Source organism: Prionailurus bengalensis, chromosome B1 (assembly GCF_016509475.1).
Source record: "Prionailurus bengalensis isolate Pbe53 chromosome B1, Fcat_Pben_1.1_paternal_pri, whole genome shotgun sequence".
NCBI classification, from domain to species: Eukaryota; Metazoa; Chordata; class Mammalia; order Carnivora; family Felidae; genus Prionailurus; species Prionailurus bengalensis.
Window position 1 is genome coordinate 144,376,630 of NC_057344.1, and position 22,710 is coordinate 144,399,339.

A 22,710-nucleotide genomic window follows, 5' to 3' on the forward strand; every position below is an offset into this window, starting at 1 on the left:
TACACTCATGAGGGGATGAGCATGAAAAGGGCAACTAATGTCTTAAGATTATTAGGAAAATAGTTTTTAACCCTGTGGACCCCCTCAGAGGGTCTTGGGGACCCCCAGGGGCCCTCAGGCCACACTCTGAGAGCTGCTGATCTAGTTTTCATTTAATTAATTATGACAATTTTTAGAATAACTTAAAAAAATCACTTCATATCCCTGTTGTTTCTGTAAGAACACTTTGGAAACTATGCTATTAATGTCTTCAAACCACCAGGATTTTGTCTAGTGTGTTATACACATGTTCCTTTGGTCTCCACACAAGTCCATGGTTAAAGATGGTAGTTTGGGTCATCAGAGATGCAGGTTCAGCGAATGCCCTGCTTTCCCTGTGTGCTAATCAGACTAGACTAGACCATCAGCATCTCCGTAATTGAATTATTGCATAATTCCCCTCCAGCCTCAGCCCTGCCAGGGATTTTCGAAGGTGGGGGCCCTGCCAGTTTTAGCTTTGTGCCATCGTCCCTACCACCAAGTGCACCGTCACACAAAATGCACGTTCAGTAAATATTACTCGGATGAGTGGAAGGACGAATAGACGAAAACTTACATCTTCGGGGATGATTTCCTTTGCATATTATTGCTCATGTTGTTCTTCAGCTTCACGCTTTCATTACGCTCTGTAGACCAGTGGTCATTGATTGCCTCACTATACCTTTAAAATCTAGAAACTTCACCCAAGAACTCAAGTTTCCAGCCTCTCTTGAAACATGTGGATGCTGTGCATGCTAGTCTGTGTCCACAGTCTGAGCAGAATGGGGCTGCCCTTCAGAGGGGACCTCCGTCCTGATTCCCATGGCCCTTCTCATTCCTGTTGGCTCCCTAACTCCGAGGCGCAGGGAAGGTGCCCTTTGTCATTGTGCCTGCCCTGTTGTCTCTCTTAGAGTAGAGAAAAATACCTGTTTGTATCTGAACCTCGTTACCAAAAGAGGAAGGTAAACGAAGGTAAACGAAGGAAAGGAAGGTAAACCAAGGTAAAAGAAGGAAAATGAAAGAGCCCCAGAGGGTCATGTGTTTGGCAAAAATGAAAGCAGGCATATTTCTATGGAGAAATGAGTATCATCGCTAGGGTCTGCCATGCACACAAGTGTGCAAACTCGCATCACTTCACTCGCCACACCCACCTGGCCCCTTCAGCACTGAGTTTCACACTCTGTAGAGACAGAGAGGCAGAATGCCATTGTTATAATGGTGAGATCACTCTTGCAAGCCCCACTTTAAGAGCAGTTGCTTTTAACACTGTACTTCTGATAATCAACAGTAATGGAAGGGAGAGGAGGCAGAGACAGAAGTAGGTGATGAACGCATCACTTATATCGACTTTGAGAGATACAGTTGCAACCAAACAGGCTGTAAAATAATAAGAGGGGCTCCACAAGTTACACACAGAACCCGGCATTGTTTTCATGGGCCACACTTCTTATGTATTCACGTCTAAAATCCTCTTTCTCAGTCACTCCTTCAACCACACCCTCTGCATACACATCTATTTCTCCAATGCCTGGTCCTTTTTTTTTTTAAGTATTTATTTATTTATTTAGAGACAGAGCACAAGTGGGGGGAGCGGCAGAGAGAGAGAGAGAGACAGAGAATCCCAAGCAGTCTCCACAGAGCCAGCACAGACCCTGATGCGGGGCTCGAACTCACAAAGCTGCGAGATCATGACCTGAGCCAAAACCAAGAGTCAGATGCTTAACTGACTGAGCGACCCAGGTGCCCCTCACCTGGTCATTTTGATTAAGTTTCCATCTGGTGGCTGCTTTCTCTCTCTTTGGGCTGGCAGTTCTCAACCTTGGTTTCACATTTGTTATTATGTGGAAGCATTTAAAGAGTCCTCTAGCGGGTGTTTGGTAGCAGGAGCTTTTCGGGAAAGCTACCCCACCCTGCTGTCCTGTCTGTCATTTATAGAGTAGCAGCTTCCACATGAACTAACATTTGAATGTCAACTGTCAGATCTCATTAGGTGAATTATTATGATTGCAATTAAAGCAAAATGAGTTCATCAGCAGTGACATAAAAAAAAGTCAATGCGTTTGTTCCTGAGTTGAAATAAGGTCAGAGAATTAGGGTAGAATGCTAATGGTAGGCTTATTCCTTTTACCTCAACAGAGAATAAGAAAAGGTAAGTAATGGGAATGACTTACATTACTAGGAGAGTCTGGATTGGGTGTGTTTAACAGAGGAATTTTTATAAAATTTTTTTTAATATTTTTATTTAGTTTTTTTTTTTTAATTTTTTTTCAACGTTTATTTATTTTTGGGACAGAGAGAGACAGAGCATGAATGGGGGAGGGGCAGAGAGAGAGGGAGACACAGAATCGGAAACAGGCTCCAGGCTCTGAGCTGTCAGCCCAGAGCCCGACGCAGGGCTCGAACTCCCGGACCGCGAGATTGTGACCTGGCTGAAGTCGGACGCTTAACCGACTGCGCCACCCAGGCGCCCCAATTTTTATTTAGTTTTGAGAGACAGAGACAGAGCATGAGAGGGGGAGAGGCAGAGAGATGTGGGGAACACAGAATCTAAAGTAGGCTCCATGCTCTGAGCTGTCAGCACAGAGCCCGTCATGGGGCTCGAACCCATGAAACCGTGAGATCATGACCTGAACCGAAGTCGGATGTTTAACCGACTGAGGAAGTCAGATGCTTAACCAACTGAGCCACCTAGGTGCCCCTCACGGAGGAAATTTAAAAAAAACAAAGCAAACCAGCAAACTGGTATTTTGCTATTTGGGGAGTTTTATCAATCTGGAGTCTAGTGAGAATCATTCACATGTTGTTAGGCCAGGTTGCCCATGTTGGCCTGAATTTTCTCTGGGTGAGTTTAGACTGTGTAGATGGTGATGTGGATGCTGAAGTTGTGTCTAATTATTAAGTAGCACTCTGTTGAACTAAAAGAACAACAAGGAGCCTTCTTGAGTCCTGAAAGTTTCCTTAAAAGTATTACTTACTCCCATCCAAGCCTAATGCAGTTCCCTCAGTGTTTATTATCATTTGGAAGTAGTTTATGCCAGGACAGCCAGTTCAACAAGCCCCCCAGTGTTGCCTTCCTGAAAGATCTCTATCAGGCTGGCTTGGAAGTATTGTGTCTTTTGGCCTTATCATGTCTTGTCAGCTCTCACCCACGGCTAACGCAGCTTGTACCTGGGGAATGGTGGGCAGTTGAGTGTCTCTGATGCAGAAAAATGCCTACCAGGGAATGACAGATGATGACAGGTGATGAGCTGCATCAGATCATGGCAGGGCTTAGTGCAGCAGGTCAAGGACCTCAGACTTTATCCTGTGAGCAGTGGGGAGAGTGTCTGCTCCCATAGGCGCTTTTGATAGAACTCTCTGGAGGCTGAGGTGGAGAACAGACTTGAAAGGAACCTGGAGAAGAGACCATCCACAGTATTGCTGCAGTCCAGACCACCTATGGGATCAAGAGTAGAAATGGCAAAGAGGAGGAGGTAAGATCGGTAGGATTTAGGATTGGTTAGGGGAGAAAAATCATAAATCCACTTCTGGTCACATCGACTTTCAGCAGCCTGTGGGATGTCCAGGTGGGGATTTTAGGATGGGTCCATACAACAGAGATGATCCAAATAATTTCAGGCAGAAGCCCTTCTTTGGGCTGAATTACTGGGCCTTGCACGTAATTGTCCACTAACTGCTTCATGCATGCCGATTTTGTGTCCTTAGCTAAGTTTCTTTGTGAGAACAGGGCCTGTGTCTGTTGGTCACGTAGAAATCTCTCCATATGGGGGCACCTGGGTGGTCAGTCGGTTATGCATCCAACTCTTAGATATCAGCTCAGGTCATGATCTCATGGTTCATAGGTTTGATCCCCGTGTTGCACTCCATGCTGATGGCATACAGCCTGCTTTAGATTCTCTCTCTCTCTCTCTCTCTCTCTCTCTCTCCTTCTCTCTCTCTCTCTGCCCCCCACCCCTCAAAAATAAATAAATAAACTTAAAAACATTTTAAAAAGAGGGCGCCTGGGTGGCGCAGTCGGGTAAGCGTCCGACTTCAGCCAGGTCACGATCTCGCGGTCTGTGAGTTCGAGCCCCGAGTCAGGCTCTGGGCTGATGGCTCGGAGCCTGGAGCCTGTTTCCGATTCTGTGTCTCCCTCTCTCTCTGCCCCTCCCCCCTTCATGCTCTGTCTCTCTCTGTCCCAAAAATAAATAAACGTTGAAAAAAAAATTATAAAAAAAAATAAAAAAAATTAAAAAAAAACATTTTAAAAAGAAAGAAATCTCTCCATATATACATATTGGCTAATTAGCTGAAAATAAGTTTTTCAGTTTAAATGATTAATTTGGTTGTTGAGACTACAGATTCACCACACGACTCAATAATCCTTCCAATATTTCTTTAGGTAGTAGTACTACAATACTATGCGTAAAAAAAAAAATTCATCATGTTCTACTTGGCTAAAATTTATAAGCAATATCCAAAGTCACATTGTAAAACTGGTTTAGGACCTTACATTGATGTTTAGCGTAACTGGAAAACTCAGTTGATTACAGGGTTTGCCTGGTAACTGTCACAGCCCCAGCAATATCGTCAGTGAGGAAGAGCAGTTGTTCCCAAGCCACAGCTTTATGTCTAAATTGTGCAAAGGGCTCCTCAGGGGAACTGGTTTGTTGCATTGGGCAGAATTAATGACTTCTTGTGCCAAACATTCTCCAGGCTTGAGGTTAAGGTTATTACTTGTTGGTTTCTGAGTCCTTCCTTTGCAGAGCAAGCTCCCGGGAGTATACAGTTGAATGCCCTGAGGATCTTGTGTAGAAACTAGAAGCGTAAGGTCAAAATGAAGCCCCCGTCTGGACCATTCTAGAGCAGGAGGTTGAGGTGCTTTGGGGGGACTCTTAGCATGAACGGTGGAGAAGCTACCTGGACACAAGGAGCTCAGCTCCCCCTTCCTCAGTCCCTCACTGTCTGTTCCAGCCCCGGGAGTTTACATGACTTCGCACAGCTGCCCTAGTTTCCTTTCCTCCAGAGGGAAGGCCTGACTCCCCAGGAACGTCTCAGAGTCTACGTGAGGGCCTCTCCATAGTTTCACTGTCTCCCTGAGGTAGGGCTGCTGGGTAAAATACAGGATGCCTAGTCAAATTTCAATTTCAGATAAGCAATGAATAATATTTTAGTGAGTATGTGTCATGCCATATTTTGATTCACTTCAGTGTATCAGTTGTTGACATCTTGCCGTATTTACTTCATCTCTCTCTGATATACTCTTTCTTAAATTATTTGAATGTAAGTTGCAGACATCACAATGCTTTGTTCCTGAATCCTTCAGCATGTATCACCTATGAATTAAAGTACCTTGTGACACAACCCTGGGCTTTGCAGACCCACAGACCTGGACTTGACTTACTGGCTCCGTGAACTTGGGATAGCCAGTGCCACCATTTCCTTGTCTGAAAAATGGGAATTCTTGTCTTGCAGGGTTAGCGTAAGGCTTAGATGATGGCATAAAGCTCTAGCACAGCCCCCTGACTCCTAGAGATCCGGTAAATAGTAGCTGGCCATGGTGGTAATGGTACCCGAGCTGAATGTCAGGGAAGAAGATAAAAATGAAGAAGGTAACGATAAAGTCGCAACTGTTTTGGAGCAGCTGTGTGTGTGAACTTCCCTCTGCCCTTGCATTTCCCTCCTCCTTCTCTACTTGGTCTGCGTATACAGACACACACACACAACATGCAGTCCACTGTGCAGGGATTCCTTGACACACACCTAGCAATGGAGTGGACAAAAAGAGACACGTTAAAGGTACAGGAAAAGCCAACACTCTTGAGGGCACGATTTGAAAGGAATTAAAGGTGGCGTGAGACCTGGCTCGAGTGTGGACTCAGCTGAGAGTGGCCAGGGCGAGGCGGGTGAGGGCGATAGGGGTGGAAGCAAGACACAGATGGTGAGGAGAACCCCAGGTCAAAACAGAATCTGCCATCAGCGTGAGTCTGGCAGGCTGTCAAGGATCGCTTTCATTGTTAGGCTTTGTATTTGCTTTGTTTAGTTAAGGACTCCCGTGTGCTAAATGTTTATTTCTATCTCAAAACTGCCTTAGTCGACTTGAGATTTGGAGAAACAAGTTCAAGTCAGACTGTTATAAAAACAGCCAGTTTTACCCTCTTTTCTGGAAAGGATTGTGCCCTCCTTTCTGGAAACTCTTCTTCTTGTCTTTGGATTTTTGGTTGCCTAAGAGCTGGATGTAAACCAAAGAAGATAAACTCAGGGAGTTAACCCATGTGTCAATTCATGCTGGCTCTTTTGAGGTTCATAATTCTGAGGTGATTTTCTTTACTTTAATAAATAACAGATCACGAGCCCTTTCTCACTCTGAAAGTCTTCACACACTGGATGCTTGTCAGGATAAGTTAGCAAGGAATACAGTGTGCTAAATCAGCCATCCTGGCAATAATAGGGAAAGAAACACTGTGAGGCTGAGCGTGGGGGATGGCGGCTCTTGGAGCTTTTGTGGGAGCCCTGACCACAGCTGATGAGGCATCAGCTTCGCCTTTGTTTTGCAAGGACAGAGGGAGAGGCTAGATGAAGTAGGTTCTCTGTGGATCCACGCCTCCTTTCCCTTGGGGCCTATTAGTGACATTTTATAGAATCTGAGTTTCTCAGATTTTCATTAAAAAAAAAAATAAGGGAATAATTATTTTTTCTGCTTCCAGAAGTATTTTATTTCTGTCGTAAAAAATCCCAATGCAGAAAAAAGTAACAGAGAGAATGGAAGACGCCTTATAATCCCGTCCCATAGAGATGTGTGCGATTAGATGTTTAGTGTGGATGTTTTGAGATTTTGACGGTAATTAAAATATTGAAATTTTAAAATTCACTGTATTTTACCGCACTGACATTTTCATGTTTGAATTTTATCTGCTAGTCTTGTCCACACATTGTCTTTTTCCGTTTAGCATAGATCATGAGCATGTTTCTTATTTCTGTATAGTCTTCCTAATTTTAATAGTTGCTTTCTACTCCAACCTGTGAATTATCATAATTTGCTAAACCATTCTTTTCCGTTTGACATTTTGGTTATTTCTGATTTTATGCTAATTCCTCGTTGTCTCAGCCTAAACCGAATTAAAGATAGCGCTGGAAGAGAGGATCATGACTAAAGACTTCCTGCGTGGTTTCTTTTCTCTTTCATTTTTTAACATTCAGCAGATTAATGGGAGTGACATGATTCCTTTTTTAATTAATTTATTCTTTTTTTGTTAAACTTTTTTCATTTTTTTCATTTTTTCATTTTTTAAATGTTTATTTCTGAGAGAGTGCACACTCAAGCAGGGGAGGGGCGGGGGGGGGGGGGGCGACAGAGGATCCCAAGTTGGTTCCATGCCGACAGCACAGAGCCTGACGTGGGGCTCGAACCCGCGAACTGCGAGAGCATGACCTGAGCCCAAGTCAGACTCTTCACTGACTGAGCCACCCAGGTGCCCCTCCTTTTTTGTTTTATTTATTTATTTATTTATTTATTTTTAAATTTTTTTTTTTCAACATTTATTTATTTTTGGGACAGAGAGAGACAGAGCATGAACGGGGGAGGGGCAGAGAGAGAGGGAGACACAGAATCGGAAACAGGCTCCAGGCTCTGAGCCATCAGCCCAGAGCCTGACGCGGGGCTCGAACTCACGGGCCGTGAGATCGTGACCTGGCTGAAGTCGGACGCTCAACCGACTGCGCCACCCAGGCGCCCCTCCTTTTTTGTTTTAAATCAAGACGTGGAACCCTCCCATCCCCACTCAAGATGGCAATAATCAGGATCACAGTGACCATTCATTGAGCATTTTGAGGTGGCCTGAGATAAGCTCTCTGCTGAAATCTCATTTAATCCTTACAATCATCCTAGCCAAGCCCTCATTCCCATTTGTGCCCATGTAACCTTCTAAAACACCTCTTGCCTGTGTCAACGCAAAATAGGCAGCATGGCCCAATAATTATTGCCACATTAAAAACAAATGCAGCCTAGGTAAAGAAAGACTATTTGAAAGGACTAGTGCAGTAGGAGGCAGGAGATGTGCATTTGGGAGATCTTTTCCCATCTGAGAAGGAGAGTAACAAGGCTGGGAAGGAGAGAAACTTAACCAAATTTGGTTCACAAGCATTTTTCCCTCACCTTATTGAGGTATGGTTGACAAGTAAACCATGACAAGTATGAGTTGTGTAAGTTGTATAAATTGTTTATATATTTTGGATACTAACCTCCTATCAGATATCTTGCAAATCTTTTCTCCTATTTAGTAGGTTGCCTTTTTTGTTCTATTGCGGTTTCCTTAGCTGTGCAGAAGCTTTTAATCTTGGTGGAGTCTCAATAGTTTATTTTTGCTTTTGTTCCCCTTGCCTGAGGAGACATATCTAGAAAAAAATGTTGCTTTGGCTGATGTCAGAGAAATTGTTGCCTGTGTTCTCTTCTAAGATTTTTATGGTTTTAGGTCTCACAGTTAAGGTCTTTAATCCATTCTGAGTTGATTTTTGTATTTGGTGTTAGAAAGCAAAATGAGTGAAGGGGAGTGGGAAATACTGACTTCCAGTTAGGAATGAATAAGCCATGGGAATAAATCATGGCAATAAAAAGCAGAGGGAAGAGAGTCAGTGATATTGTAATAGTGTTGCATGGTGACAGATAGTAGCTGCACTTGTGAAGATAGCATTATGTATAAACTTATTGAATCACTATGTTGTACACCTGAAACTTAATGTAACATTGTGTGTCAACTATACTCAAGAAATTTTAACTGTATACATTTAAGGTGTACTACATGATGTTTTGAATAATGTATGCATTGTGAAATGATTATTATAATACTAATTAACATATCCTATCACCTCACTTAGTGTGTGTGTGTGTGTGTGTGTGTGTGTGTGTGTGTGTGTGGTGAGAACACTTGAGATCTATTCTCTTAGCAAATTTCAAGCATACAATAAAGTATTATTAGCCATAGTCAGCATGCTGTACATTAATAGGCATTTTGTTCCTATTGATCAGTGGGAACCTGTGATTCAACTAATCAATAATGAGGCAAAAACTGGGAATGTGGAGGGTCTGAGTCTGGCCTTGTCTAGGGATAAACAGTGAGGGGAATCTTAGCTAAGTCCTATGGAAGAGTGTTTCTTTGCAGGAAGCCATTTCTTGGAACACAAAAGGGGGGTAGGTTCCTGAACCGTTTACTGCTTTCCAGGAGCGCTAGGCTCTGGTAAAATTCAACGTTACCAGGAGCTCAGGTTTAGAGTGAGTCCTAGGGTGGGAGGCTGACTCCATCTCCTACTAGCAAACCTTAGGCATTCCCCTAACCTTTGAGCTTTGGTCTCCAGAAGTGTAAAAACAGGGGAAATGATTTTCACTTTGTAGGTTATCAAGGGAGATTACATGAAATAAAGGGCAATATTGTGCCTGGCTCTCGATAATGCTCTGCAGCTCAGAAATCTCCCATGGCTCCCCATTGTATATCAGATGAAATCTAGGCTCCTATGACCCCAACCTACCTCTAAATGAGTCTCTCTACTCCTTATAAAACCATATGCAGTCACACCTAACACTGTCCCCTCTCTGTATGTTTTATTTTCTCATTCTCCACATTCACTATCTTTCTGATTAAGCGGAGGATTCCAGGAGAGATGGACACGGAACAGGCAGGGAGGAAGGATAGTTGAGTCAACTCTGGCTGTCCATAAGGTGTCTATGACCTTCCTCTGCTTGCTAAATTTTTATTTTTTCTCCCCGGCTCACTTTAAGGACTGCCTTTCTCCATCTCAGGTCATAGAATCCACTATGTGAACACTCGCGAGACTGTTGTCTGGTATAGTCACTGGCCATGTATCACGTGCTACTTCATGCTGTCGGTTAAGTTGCATGTGTGTGTCAATACTCCCCTAAGTGGAGGCCAAGCTCCTGGCATGCAGAAACCATATCTGTGTTGATGGTTGACCATGCCTAGCACATACATAGTGTTTTGAGGACTTGCATTCATAGTTCTATCCTTTCCAAGATTTTTTTTCTTTCCACCCACAAAGGGAACTGGCTGTACTTAGCTCTTTAGGGTACTGGATTACTGAAATTATACACAAACTGATAGGGATTAGATCTCTCATGATTATGTGATTCTAACAACACTATTGCTTTCTGGTATCTGAATGTGACAACCACTTCCTCTGGTATACTTTAAAGGCTCTTTGGATTTGTAGCTAGAGAGCTGCTGTTACGAGGCTTGGCACTTGTAACGCTTGTGACTTTGCATTTGACCACTTGTCAGATACGGGCAATTGCCTCCTGGTACCCCTCTGCACCCCTCTCCACCCCTTCTGCACCCCTCTGATTGCCTCCTAGCAAGTTCTTCTCACCTAGCCTTTTATAAGTAAAGATGATGGAAGCTGGTGTCTAAGTTTTCTAGAACTATATTTTGTTGATTGAACTAATGTTTCTTCAAGAACTGCACTGCTCTAGACACTGTGGGGAAGACTAAAGGGGGTAAAAAGGACCCATTTTTGTAGGTTAGCACCTTCTATTTTAAAAAGCTAACAGTTAACTTCGTACATGACCATATTGAATAGACACACTTCCCTTCCCATTTTTGCTTGCTGATATGGCCTGCTTCATGTTGATTCCTGTTAACTTCAATTTTTACAAGATGTTTTCTGACCTGGCCCCATTTTTCCTATGAAATTCCTATGTAATGTGTTTTGGGGTTCAAAGGAAGAGATGATCCATCCAGTGAAAGGGGTATTACTCAAGGAATTCACAGAGGAGAGGACATTATTGCCTTGCCCTATTCTGGAAATTTATGGGCAAGAAAAAGAGGTCCTTATTTAAATAAGCCAGACAACTTAAAAAATATCTATCCTCTAGAAGAGAAATAAATTGTTTGCATGTTAGATTTCTCGTAGTTAACATATTAGTTTTGGGTAGGTTAAATTCATGTTACTAAGCTGTTTCTGGAAGCTATATGTGTACTTTATGGTGGAGAAACTCTACTGTATATCTTGTATAACTAAAATGGGTAGTATATTTATACCTGTTGTTTTTTTATTTTTGTTTTGTTTTTTTTTTAATGTTATACGCAGAAGTAGGGTTGGAAGGTAGAGAAGAGCCACCCAGGATTCCAGACCTAGCTCTGACATGAAGGAGCTGAATGAGCTTCCGCACACCCCCTTACCCTTCCAGAACCCCCATGTCACCCCTTCTCGACCTCAGCACCCTTTTCAGTTCTGCTGTTCTCTAGCTCTCTGAACCTGACTCTTCAGATAACTAGGACTCCGGTTTAGGAGATAAGATAAAAGACCACAAGCGTTTTAAAAAATTGCCTGAAGTGACTGATTCAGCTGCTCAGGTGCCGGGCAAAGGAAGATCAGTGCATTCAGGGCAGGTGGGGAGGGCTTCTCCAAGGAGAGTCCGAGCTGAATCCGGGAAGTTGGAGGATAGGAGTTTCATGGTTTGTCTTTAAATTTTTCTGTCTCATCAAGCTGATCTCTTCTCAGCAAATCAGTACTGGTAGTAAAGGCCAAAAATATTTCAATAATGTGTTGTTTGAGTAGAAATCTGACGATTAGACATTTTCAATGGATGCCAAACCACAAATAATCTCCAGTTCCATGGCATGGCCAACTCATGGATGTACATTTACTTTCAGCCCTCCAGATCACCAGCTTTGCTTTGATGAACTTAGGTTTTCTGCATTCATTTATCCTAGAGCCACTTTGTTTTGTCCTGCAGAGACAATTGAGATTTTTTTTTTTTTTTGAGAGGGAGAGACCAGGAGCAGGGGAGGGACAGAGAGAGAGAGAGAAGAGAGAGAATCCCAAGCAGGCTCTGCACTGTCCGTGTAGAGCCCAATGCAGGGCTCCAACTCACACACCATGAGATCATGACCTGAGCCGATACCAAGAATTGGACAGGGAACCGACTGAGCCACCCAAGCGCCACAAGATATTTTCTATTTATAATAGAGCAATATAACTAAGTTTCCTTGCAACATTCCTTCTATTAAATTGTGGCCTGGACTAATAAAATTTGTCATTCTGGGGGTGCCTGGGTGGCTCAGTCGGTTAAGCATTAGACTTCGGCTCAGGTCATGATCTCGCGGTTTGTGGGTTCAGCTCCGCATCAGGCTCTGTGCTGACAGCTCAGAGCCTGAAGCCTGCTTCCGATTCTGTGTCTCCCTCTCTCTCTGCCCCTCCCCTGCTCATGCTCTGTCTCTGTCTCTCTCAAAAATAAATGAACATTAAATTTTTTCTTTTAAATAATAAAAATTTTAAAAATAAAATAAAAAACTAAAATTGACATTCTTTTGTGTGCTGTGTCACAGTAGATTTTACCATGTGGTATCTAACATGTTTTGAAGCCAGTCCCTTTGTCTGTTGTCACTCAAAGCCTCACTGCCAGAGGTGACCTCAGAGAATGCTTCTCTTGCAGTCTAGTCTTATTGTTTCACTGCTGGCCTTGTATTGTCTGTGTCATTTGATCTCATTTTCCTCTTTTGATCTTCTTTAAAAATTGTTTTCAATATCAATTTCTTAGTGGTTAAAAACAATTTGGAAAATACCAAAATTCATCAAGGAGAAAATAACAGTGATCCAGATTCCCAACATTCAAGAGTTAATGACTGTTCATATTTCAGGTTGTTTATTCTCAGTCTGTCCCTTTATCTTTCTTGTGTACTTCAATAATTTTTACTGTAAAAAATGCTGATTTTCCTCCATTAACAAGTTGAGGACTGTTAGGACCTCAGCCTACTAACAGTAGGTTTCTGTCTCTTAACCTTGGCCGCTGTATTAATCAGGCTTCTGTTGCAGTGCTCCATAACAGACAATTTTCAAATCTCAGTGTCTTGTAACAGTGACATTTATTTCACACTCTTGGTGTGCCCCATGGCTGTAGTTTGAGGTTGGCTGGCCCAGCTGAACTGGGCTAGACTCCAGGTTTCATGTCTGGTCAACACATCACCATTTTAGGTGAAGGATCAACAACTACCTGAAGCATGCTTTTCTCTTGGCAAAGGGTGGTTAGTGGGAACTTGCCATGCTTTTTAAGGCCTTAGCTCAAAATTTGGGTATTCCCATCCCACCCACATTTCATTGGTCAAATCAAGTCACTTGGCCAAGCCTGAAGTCAATAGGGTGGAGAAGACTACTCCTCCCATAGGGAGCCAAGGTTTATTAGGTTGCTAGGGTTTCTGTAACAGATACCACAGACTGGGTGACTTGAACAGCACAAGTTCATTGTCTCCCAGTTCTGGGTGCTAGAAGTCTGAGATGAAGGCATCAGTAAGGTTGATTCTTTGGAGGCCTCTCTCCTTGACTTGTAGGTGTTGTCTTCTTCCTGTATCTCCACATGGTCTCTCCTTTGTATTTAGTCATAATCTCTTCTTATAAGGACATCAGTTATATTGATTACAGCCCACCCTCATGACCCCATTTAACCTGAAATTTCTCTGTAAAGACTCTATTTCCAAATGCAGTCACATTCTGAGATACTAGGCATTAGGATTTCAATATATGAATTTGGGAGGGGGCCCATAACACATGGTAAGGGTGGGAAATGCAGGAAGGATTGTAGATAAGAAACTCTAAGCAGTTAACATCAGTAAAGCTCAGCTTCCTAATCTTTAAAACAGGGGTTTGCTAGGGATTGAATGAGAAAATTCACATAAAGCCCCTACTGGTGGAGGTGGTAAGGATGGGTACGGTTCTACATCACCTGAAAGAACCAAATCCAGCCTTCTTGGTCCTATTGCCTTGTTGTACCATATGGGCAAGCTACCTTCCACAGCAGCGTATAGTCAGTGGAATCTTCATAATAAAGTCAGTAGGACTTTTGGGTACTCAACCTATGAGCTTGGTTTTGCTAACACCATTTCTACCTATGAGCTATGGCTACCACCTTTCCTTTGCCCCAAATATTTATTGAAGACCTTTAATGGCTTCATAGGGCTGTGGGCTTCATATTGACCTAAGACATGGCCCTCCTTCTAAGGGACTACAGTTGAATGCCTATGAAAATAAGTGAGCCAGGAGGTCAGAGCAGGGAGTGACCCTCTCTCTGCCTCTATGTTCAAAGCCAACTGCCTCACACAATCTCCTTTTGGTTTTCTCCCCCAGAATATTGTATTAAGGAATGGTTCCGAGACCTTTGATTCCTGGAAGAAGCCCCCTCTGCCTGTGTATGCCCAGTTCTATTTCTTCAATGTCACCAATCCAGAGGAGATCCTCAGAGGAGAGACTCCCCGGTTAGAAGAAGTGGGGCCATATACCTACAGGTGAGTCCTGACCACATCCCTGCCATACCAACCAGAAATATGGAGTGGCTCCACTGTGGCCTGAGTCCACATCTCTTCCCATGAGCCTCCTCTGTGTGCTGGGTGGGGAGTGCAGGTTTTGGTTAAATTTGTCTGAATGCTGCTGATATTTGGCACATGACTATGACACCTCAGTAGAGAGTGACTTTATGGACTAGGGCCACTCTCAGCCTGTTAGTTTAGAAATGCAGATGCTTCCTCCTGAGCTGGCAGAAGGTGGTTATTGAGCCATGAAGAGCTAATCCCTATCCCCAACCCTTTTAAGGTTGTCCCTTGATTCTCTTCGATGACTTTTAAGGCCTTTGCCTGTCTCCCTCCCCCACGTACCATTTTAGACCAGGTTCTAGAACTCGTGGTTGGTCTGTAGACAGGCCTTTCTTGTGTCTTATTCATTCCTTTCCCCACTGGTCCTGGGTATGAGATAACCAACTGTCAGGGTGGGTTAGAGTCTTTGGCAGTGACCACGAGCTCCAAACACTGGGGAAGTAGGAGAACTACTTTAATCATATTCTAGAAGGTTAGTAGGGGGAAGTACTCTGGGATCTTAGGGTTAGAGCATTTTCCCTATTGTTGCAATACCCCTCTCCCCCACATCCCCACCCCCCTCAATAATATTTGCAACAAAGTTTCTCCTTACCACATTTAAGAAAAAATAGTAGAGGGGGGTGCTTGGCTGGCTCAGTAAGCGGGGCATGTGACTCTTGATCTCAGGGTTACGAGTTAGAGCCGCATGTTGGGTGTAGAAATTACTAAAAAAAAATAAATAATAATAAATTTTTAAAATAACAGAGGCAGCAGATAGCAAGATCTTTTTTTGTGTGTAGAACTGCTAAATGGTAAAAAAATGCCTCAAAATTCTGTTGTAATCTATTGCTCAATAAATGGTTGCTGACTAATTTATATTATGAATCAGTGCTACTCCCTGTGCAAGAATTCAGAGATAAAAATCTTGGTCCCTGCCTCAGGTGCTCATGGTCTAGCTCTGGAGTCGAATGCCTGTTTTGACTCACAGCAGCCACTTACTAGTGTTTTCCTCATCTGGAGATAAAAATAGGACATCCACCACAGGATTGTTATCAGGGTTAAATGAGCCAATGAGTCAGTATTGTTAAAGTGCTTAGATTAATGCCTAGCACATAATTAGTGCTAAGTAAGTGTTTGATACAATTATTAGTCTTTGCGGATTGTCTTAGTCTGTATAAATCAATATCCTGATTTGTAACGATGATGATGAACTTGTCATATAAAGGAATTTTAAGTTAAGAAAAAAAGGGAGGGTGGGCACCTGGGTGGTTCCATAGGTTAAGCATCTGACTCTTGATTTGGGCTCCGGTCGTGATCTCATGGTCATGAGATCAAGCCCTGAGTTGGTTTCTGCGCGGAGTGTGGAGTGTGCTTAAATTTCTCTGTCTCCCTCTGCCTCTCCCTCTGCCCCTCTCCCCCTCTCACACGTGCATGCTCTCTGTCTCTCTTTTAAATAAATAAATAAATAAATAAATAAATAAATAAATAAATAAATAAATAAAATTTTTAAAGAGGAATCTTAAATAAATACTTGGGTCTTCACTTTAAAAAAATTTTTTTGTGAGAGGAGTTGCGGCAAGATGGCGGCTTAGGAGGACGCTGGGCTCACCGCACGTCCTGCTGAGCACTTAGATTCCATCTACACCTGCCTAAATAACCCAGAAAACCGCCAGAGGATTAGCAGAACAGAGTCGCCGGAGCCAAACGCAGACGAGAGGCCCACGGAAGAGGGTAGGAAGGGCGGCGAGGCGGTGCGCGCTCCACGGACTGGCGGCAGGGAGCCGGGGCGGAGGGGCGGCTCGCCGGCCAAGCAGAGCCCCCGAGTCTGGCTTGCAAAAGCGGAGGGGCCGGGCGGACTGTGTTCCGACAGCAAGATCGACTTAGTGTCTGGGAGGTCATAAGTTAACAGCTCTGCTCGGAAAGCGGGAAGGCTGGAGGACAAAGGGAGGGAGAGCTGCTGAGCCCCCTGACAACAGAGCTCAGTTTGGTGGGGAACAAAGGCGCTCGCCAGCGCCATCTCCCCCGCCCATCCCCCAGCCGAAATCCCAAAGGGAACCGGTTCCTGCCAGGGAACTTGCTTGCTCCGCGCAAACACCCAACTCTGCGCTTCGGCGGAGCCAAACCTCCGGCAGCGGATCTGACTCCCTCCCGCTGCCACAGGGCCCCTCCTGAAGTGGATCACCTAAGGAGAAGCGATCTAAGCCTGCCCCTCCTGCCCCCGAGCACCTTGCCTACCCACCCCAGCTAATACGCCAGATCCCCAGCATCACAAGCCTGGCAGGGTGCAAGTAGCCCAGACGAGCCACACCACCCCACAGTGAATCCCACCCCTAGGAGAGGGGAAGAGAAGGCACACGCCAGTCTGACTGTGGCCCCAGCGGTGGGCTGGGGGCAGACATCAGGTCTGACTGCGGCCCCGCCCACCAACTCCAGTTATACACCACAGCACAGGGGAAGTGCCCTGCAGGTCCTCACCACACCAGGGACTATCCAAAATGACCAAGCGGAAGAACTCCCCTCAGAAGAATCTCCAGGAAATAACAACAGCTAATGAGCTGATCAAAAAGGATTTAAATAACATAACAGAAAGTGAATTTAGAATAATAGTCATAAAATTAATCGCTGGGCTTGAAAACAGTATACAGGACAGCAGAGAATCTCTTGCTACAGAGATCAAGGGACTAAGGAACAGTCACGAGGAGCTGAAAAACGCTTTAAACGAAATGCATAACAAAATGGAAACCACCACAGCTCGGCTTGAAGAGGCAGAGGAGAGAATAGGTGAACTAGAAGATAAAGTTATGGAAAAAGAGGAAGCTGAGAAAAAGAGAGATAAAAAAATCCAGGAGTATGAGGGGAAAATTAGAGAATTAAGTGATACACTAAAAAGAAATAATATACGCATAATTGGTATCCCAGAGGAGGAAGAGAGAGGGAAAGGTGCTGAAGGGGTACTTGAAGAAATAATAGCTGAGAACTTCCCTGAACTGGGGAAGGAAAAAGGCATTGAAATCCAAGAGGCACAGAGAACTCCCTTCAGACGTAACTTGAATCGATCTTCTGCACGACATATCATAGTGAAACTGGCAAAATACAAGGATAAAGAGAAAATTCTGAAAGCAGCAAGGGGTAAACGTGCCCTCACATATAAAGGGAGACCTATAAGACTCGTGACTGATCTCTCTTTTGAAACTTGGCAGGCCAGAAAGAATTGGCACGAGATTTTCAGGGTGCTAGACAGAAAAAATATGCAGCCAAGAATCCTTTATCCAGCAAGTCTGTCATTTAGAATAGAAGGAGAGATAAAGGTCTTCCCAAACAAACAAAAACTGAAGGAATTTGTCACCACTAAACCAGCCCTACAAGAGATCCTAAGGGGGACCCTGTGAGACAAAGTCCCAGAGACATCACTATAAGCATAAAACATACAGACATCACAATGACTCTAAACCCGTATCTTTCTATAATAACACTGAATGTAAATGGATTAAATGCGCCAACCAAAAGACATAGGGTATCAGAATGGATAAAAAAACAAGACCCATCTATTTGCTGTCTACAAGAGACTCATTTTAGACCTGAGGACACCTTTAGATTGAGAGTGAGGGGATGGAGAACTATTTATCATGCGACTGGAAGCCAAAAGAAAGCTGGAGTAGCCATACTTATATCAGACAAACTAGACTTTAAATTAAAGGCTGTAACAAGAGATGAAGAAGGACATTATATAATAGTTACAGGGTCTATCCATCAGGAAGAGCTAACAATTATAAATGTCTATGCGCCGAATACCGGAGCCCCCAAATATATAAAACAATTACTCATAAACATAAGCAACCTTATTGATAAGAATGTGGTAATTGCAGGGGACTTTAATACACCACTTACAGAAATGGATAGATCATCTAGACACACGGTCAATAAAGAAACAAGGGCCCTGAATGAGACATTGGATCAGATGGACTTGACAGATATATTTAGAACTCTGCATCCCAAAGCAACAGAATATACTTTCTTCTCGAGTGCACATGGAACATTCTCCAAGATAGATCATATACTGGGTCACAAAACAGCCCTTCATAAGTTTACAAGAATTGAAATTATACCATGCTTACTTTCAGACCACAATGCTATGAAGCTTGAAATCAACCACAGAAAAAAGTCTGGAAAACCTCCAAAAGCATGGAGGTTAAAGAACACCCTACTAACGAATGAGTGGGTCAACCAGGCAATTAGAGAAGAAATTAAAAAATATATGGAAACAAACGAAAATGAAAATACAACAATCCAAACGCTTTGGGACGCAGCAAAGGCAGTCCTGAGAGGAAAATACATTGCAATCCAGGCCTATCTCAAGAAACAAGAAAAATCCCAAATACAAAATCTAACAGCACACCTAAAGGAACTAGAAGCAGAACAGCAAAGGCAGCCTAAGCCCAGCAGAAGAAGAGAAATAATAAAGATCAGAGCAGAAATAAACAATATAGAAACTAAAAAAACTGTAGAGCAGATCAACGAAACCAAGAGTTGGTTTTTTGAAAAAATAAACAAAATTGACAAACCTCTAGCCAGGCTTCTCAAAAAGAAAAGGGAGATGACCCAAATAGATAAAATCATGAATGAAAATGGAATTATTACAACCAATCCCTCAGAGATACAAACAATTATCAGGGAATACTATGAAAACTTATATGCCAACAAATTGGACAACCTGGAAGAAATGGACAAATTCCTGAACACCCACACTCTTCCAAAACTCAATCAGGAGGAAATAGAAAGCTTGAACAGACCCATAACCAGCGAAGAAATTGAATCGGTTATCAAAAATCTCCCAACAAATAAGAGTCCAGGACCAGATGGCTTCCCAGGGGAGTTCTACCAGACGTTTAAAGCAGAGATAATACCTATCCTTCTCAAGCTATTCCAAGAAATAGAAAGGGAAGGAAAACTTCCAGACTCATTCTATGAAGCCAGTATTACTTTGATTCCTAAACCAGACAGAGACCCAGTAAAAAAAGAGAACTACAGGCCAATATCCCTGATGAATATGGATGCAAAAATTCTCAATAAGATACTAGCAAATCGAATTCAACGGCATATAAAAAGAATTATTCACCATGATCAAGTGGGATTCATTCCTGGGATGCAGGGCTGGTTCAACATTCGCAAATCAATCAACGTGATACATCACATTAACAAAAAAAGAGAGAAGAACCATATGATCCTGTCAATCGATGCAGAAAAGGCCTTCGACAAAATCCAGCACCCTTTCTTAATAAAAACCCTTGAGAAAGTCGGGATAGAAGGAACATACTTAAAGATCATAAAAGCCATTTATGAAAAGCCCACAGCTAACATCATCCTCAACGGGGAAAAACTGAAAGCTTTTTCCCTGAGATCAGGAACACGACAAGGATGCCCACTCTCACCGCTGCTGTTTAACATAGTGCTGGAAGTTCTAGCATCAGCAATCAGACAACAAAAGGAAATCAAAGGCATCAAAATTGGCAAAGATGAAGTCAAGCTTTCGCTTTTTGCAGATGACATGATATTATACATGGAAAATCCGATAGACTCCACCAAAAGTCTGCTAGAACTGATACAGGAATTCAGCAAAGTTGCAGGATACAAAATCAATGTACAGAAATCAGTTGCATTCTTATACACTAACAATGAAGCAACAGAAAGACAAATAAAGAAACTGATCCCATTCACAATTGCACCAAGAAGCATAAAATACCTAGGAATAAATCTAACCAAAGATGTAAAGGATCTGTATGCTGAAAACTATAGAAAGCTTATGAAGGAAATTGAAGAAGATTTAAAGAAATGGAAAGACATTCCCTGCTCATGGATTGGAAAAATAAATATTGTCAAAATGTCAATACTACCCAAAGCTATCTACACATTCAATGCAATCCCAATCAAAATTGCACCAGCATTCTTCTCGAAACTAGAACAAGCAATCCTAAAATTCATATGGAACCACAAAAGGCCCCGAATAGCCAAAGGAATTTTGAAGAAGAAGACCAAAGCAGGAGGCATCACAATCCCAGACTTTAGCCTCTACTACAAAGCTGTCATCATCAAGACAGCATGGTATTGGCACCAAAACAGACACATAGACCAATGGAATAGAATAGAAACCCCAGAACTAGACCCACAAACGTATGGCCAACTCATCTTTGACAAAGCAGGAAAGAACATCCAATGGAAAAAAGACAGCCTCTTTAACAAATGGTGCTGGGAGAACTGGACAGCAACATGCAGAAGGTTGAAACTAGACCACTTTCTCACACCATTCACAAAAATAAACTCAAAATGGATAAAGGACCTAAATGTGAGACAGGAAACCATCAAAACCTTAGAGGAGAAAGCAGGAAAAGACCTCTCTGACCTCAGCCGTAGCAATCTCTTACTCGACACATCCCCAAAGGCAAGGGAATTAAAAGCAAAAGTGAATTACTGGGACCTTATGAAGATAAAAAGCTTCTGCACAGCAAAGGAAACAACCAACAAAACTAAAAGGCAACCAACGGAATGGGAAAAGATATTCGCAAATGACATATCGGACAAAGGGCTAGTATCCAAAATCTATAAAGAGCTCACCAAACTCCACACCCAAAAAACAAATAACCCAGTGAAGAAATGGGCAGAAAACATGAATAGACACTTCTCTAAAGAAGACATCCGGATGGCCAACAGGCACATGAAAAGATGTTCAGCGTCGCTCCTTATCAGGGAAATACAAATCAAAACCACACTCAGGTATCACCTCACGCCAGTCAGAGTGGCCAAAATGAACAAATCAGGAGACTATAGATGCTGGCGAGGATGTGGAGAAACGGGAACCCTCTTGCACTGTTGGTGGGAATGCAAATTGGTGCAGCCGCTCTGGAAAGCAGTGTGGAGGTTCCTCAGAAAATTAAAAATAGACCTACCCTATGACCCAGCAATAGCACTGCTAGGAATTTATCCAAGGGATACAGGAGTACTGATGCATAGGGCCACTTGTACCCCAATGTTCATAGCAGCACTCTCAACAATAGCCAAATTATGGAAAGAGCCTAAATGTCCATCAACTGATGAATGGATAAAGAAATTGTGGTTTATATACACAATGGAATATTACGTGGCAATGAGAAAAAATGAAATATGGCCTTTTGTAGCAACGTGGATGGAACTGGAGAGTGTGATGCTAAGTGAAATAAGCCATACAGAGAAAGACAGATACCATATGGTTTCACTCTTATGTGGATCCTGAGAAACTTAACAGGAACCCATGGGGGAGGGGAAGGAAAAAAAAAAAAAAAAAAGAGGTTAGAATGGGAGAGAGCCAAAGCATAAGAGACTGTTAAAAACTGAGAACAAACTGAGGGTTGATGGCGGGTGGGAGGGAGGAGAGGGTAGGTGATGGGTATTGAGGAGGGCACCTTTTGGGATGAGCACTGGGTGTTGTATGGAAACCAATTTGTCAATAAATTTCAGAAAAAAAAATAAATAAATAAAAAAAAATAAAAATTTTTTTGTATGGGTTTAATACCTAAAGAAACGGTGAACTGGGTAGAGCAGGTCGTGTTTCAGGCTGTCCTGCCTGGGGATAATTGGCAGTTGTGCTAGAGATAGGATCTGAGTGTCCTGTTTATCTGTTTTATCGTTTTGCAATTTTCACCATTTTTTATTGTGATTAAAAGAAAATAATATAAATGCATCATAAGTGTGAAGTTCAGTAGAGTTGCGTATATTTTTACACTGTTGTGCAACAAATCTCTCGAACTTTTCGTCTTGCAAAACTGGAACTCTGTACCCTTTAAATAACTCCCCTCCCCCTGTGTTCCAATCCCTAGGAACCACCATTCAACTTTGTTTCTATGAATTTCACTGCCTTAGATGCCTCATATGAATGGAACCATTCAGTATTTGTCTTTTTGCTTTTTTATTTTTTCACCAATTTTTTTCAGGTCGGCGGGGGGAGACTGCCTCCATGTAAGAATGAACTCACCTGAGAACTAAAGAAAATCCTAACGATTTTCCCTCTGGGTCTCCTGGACCTGTTCCTATGCTCATTATCCTCATCTGAGAAAAAGACATGCATTCTCATCACACTGCACCCAAAGAAACCCAATACTCCATTAAAATGTCTTCTGGGCCTTGTGTCTGCTAGCTTAATATGCTGTTGTAAGTGTGGTCATGGGACAAATAAATCCTAGAAGTAAAACAGTCTCTGATTGTTACCATACTCCCTCCATGTTCCCATTTTATTTTTTTTTAAGGTTATTTATTTTGAGAGAGAGAGAGAGCAAGAGGGGCAGAGAGAGAGAAAGAGAATCCCAAGCAGGCTCTGTGCTGTCACAGCGCAGAG

The 22,710-nt window shown here is 42.8% G+C and overlaps 1 protein-coding gene across 1 annotated transcript in view; it reads left to right on the forward strand.

Annotated features, from left to right (window-relative positions):
* Positions 1-22,710, forward strand: part of SCARB2 (scavenger receptor class B member 2) — an 83,691-nt gene that overhangs the window by 9,292 nt on the left and 51,689 nt on the right. Inside the window, exon 2 of the mRNA XM_043572433.1 lies at positions 14,128-14,285. Within this exon, the coding sequence (XP_043428368.1) occupies positions 14,128-14,285 (158 nt within the window). The remainder of the gene's footprint in view (positions 1-14,127; positions 14,286-22,710) is intronic.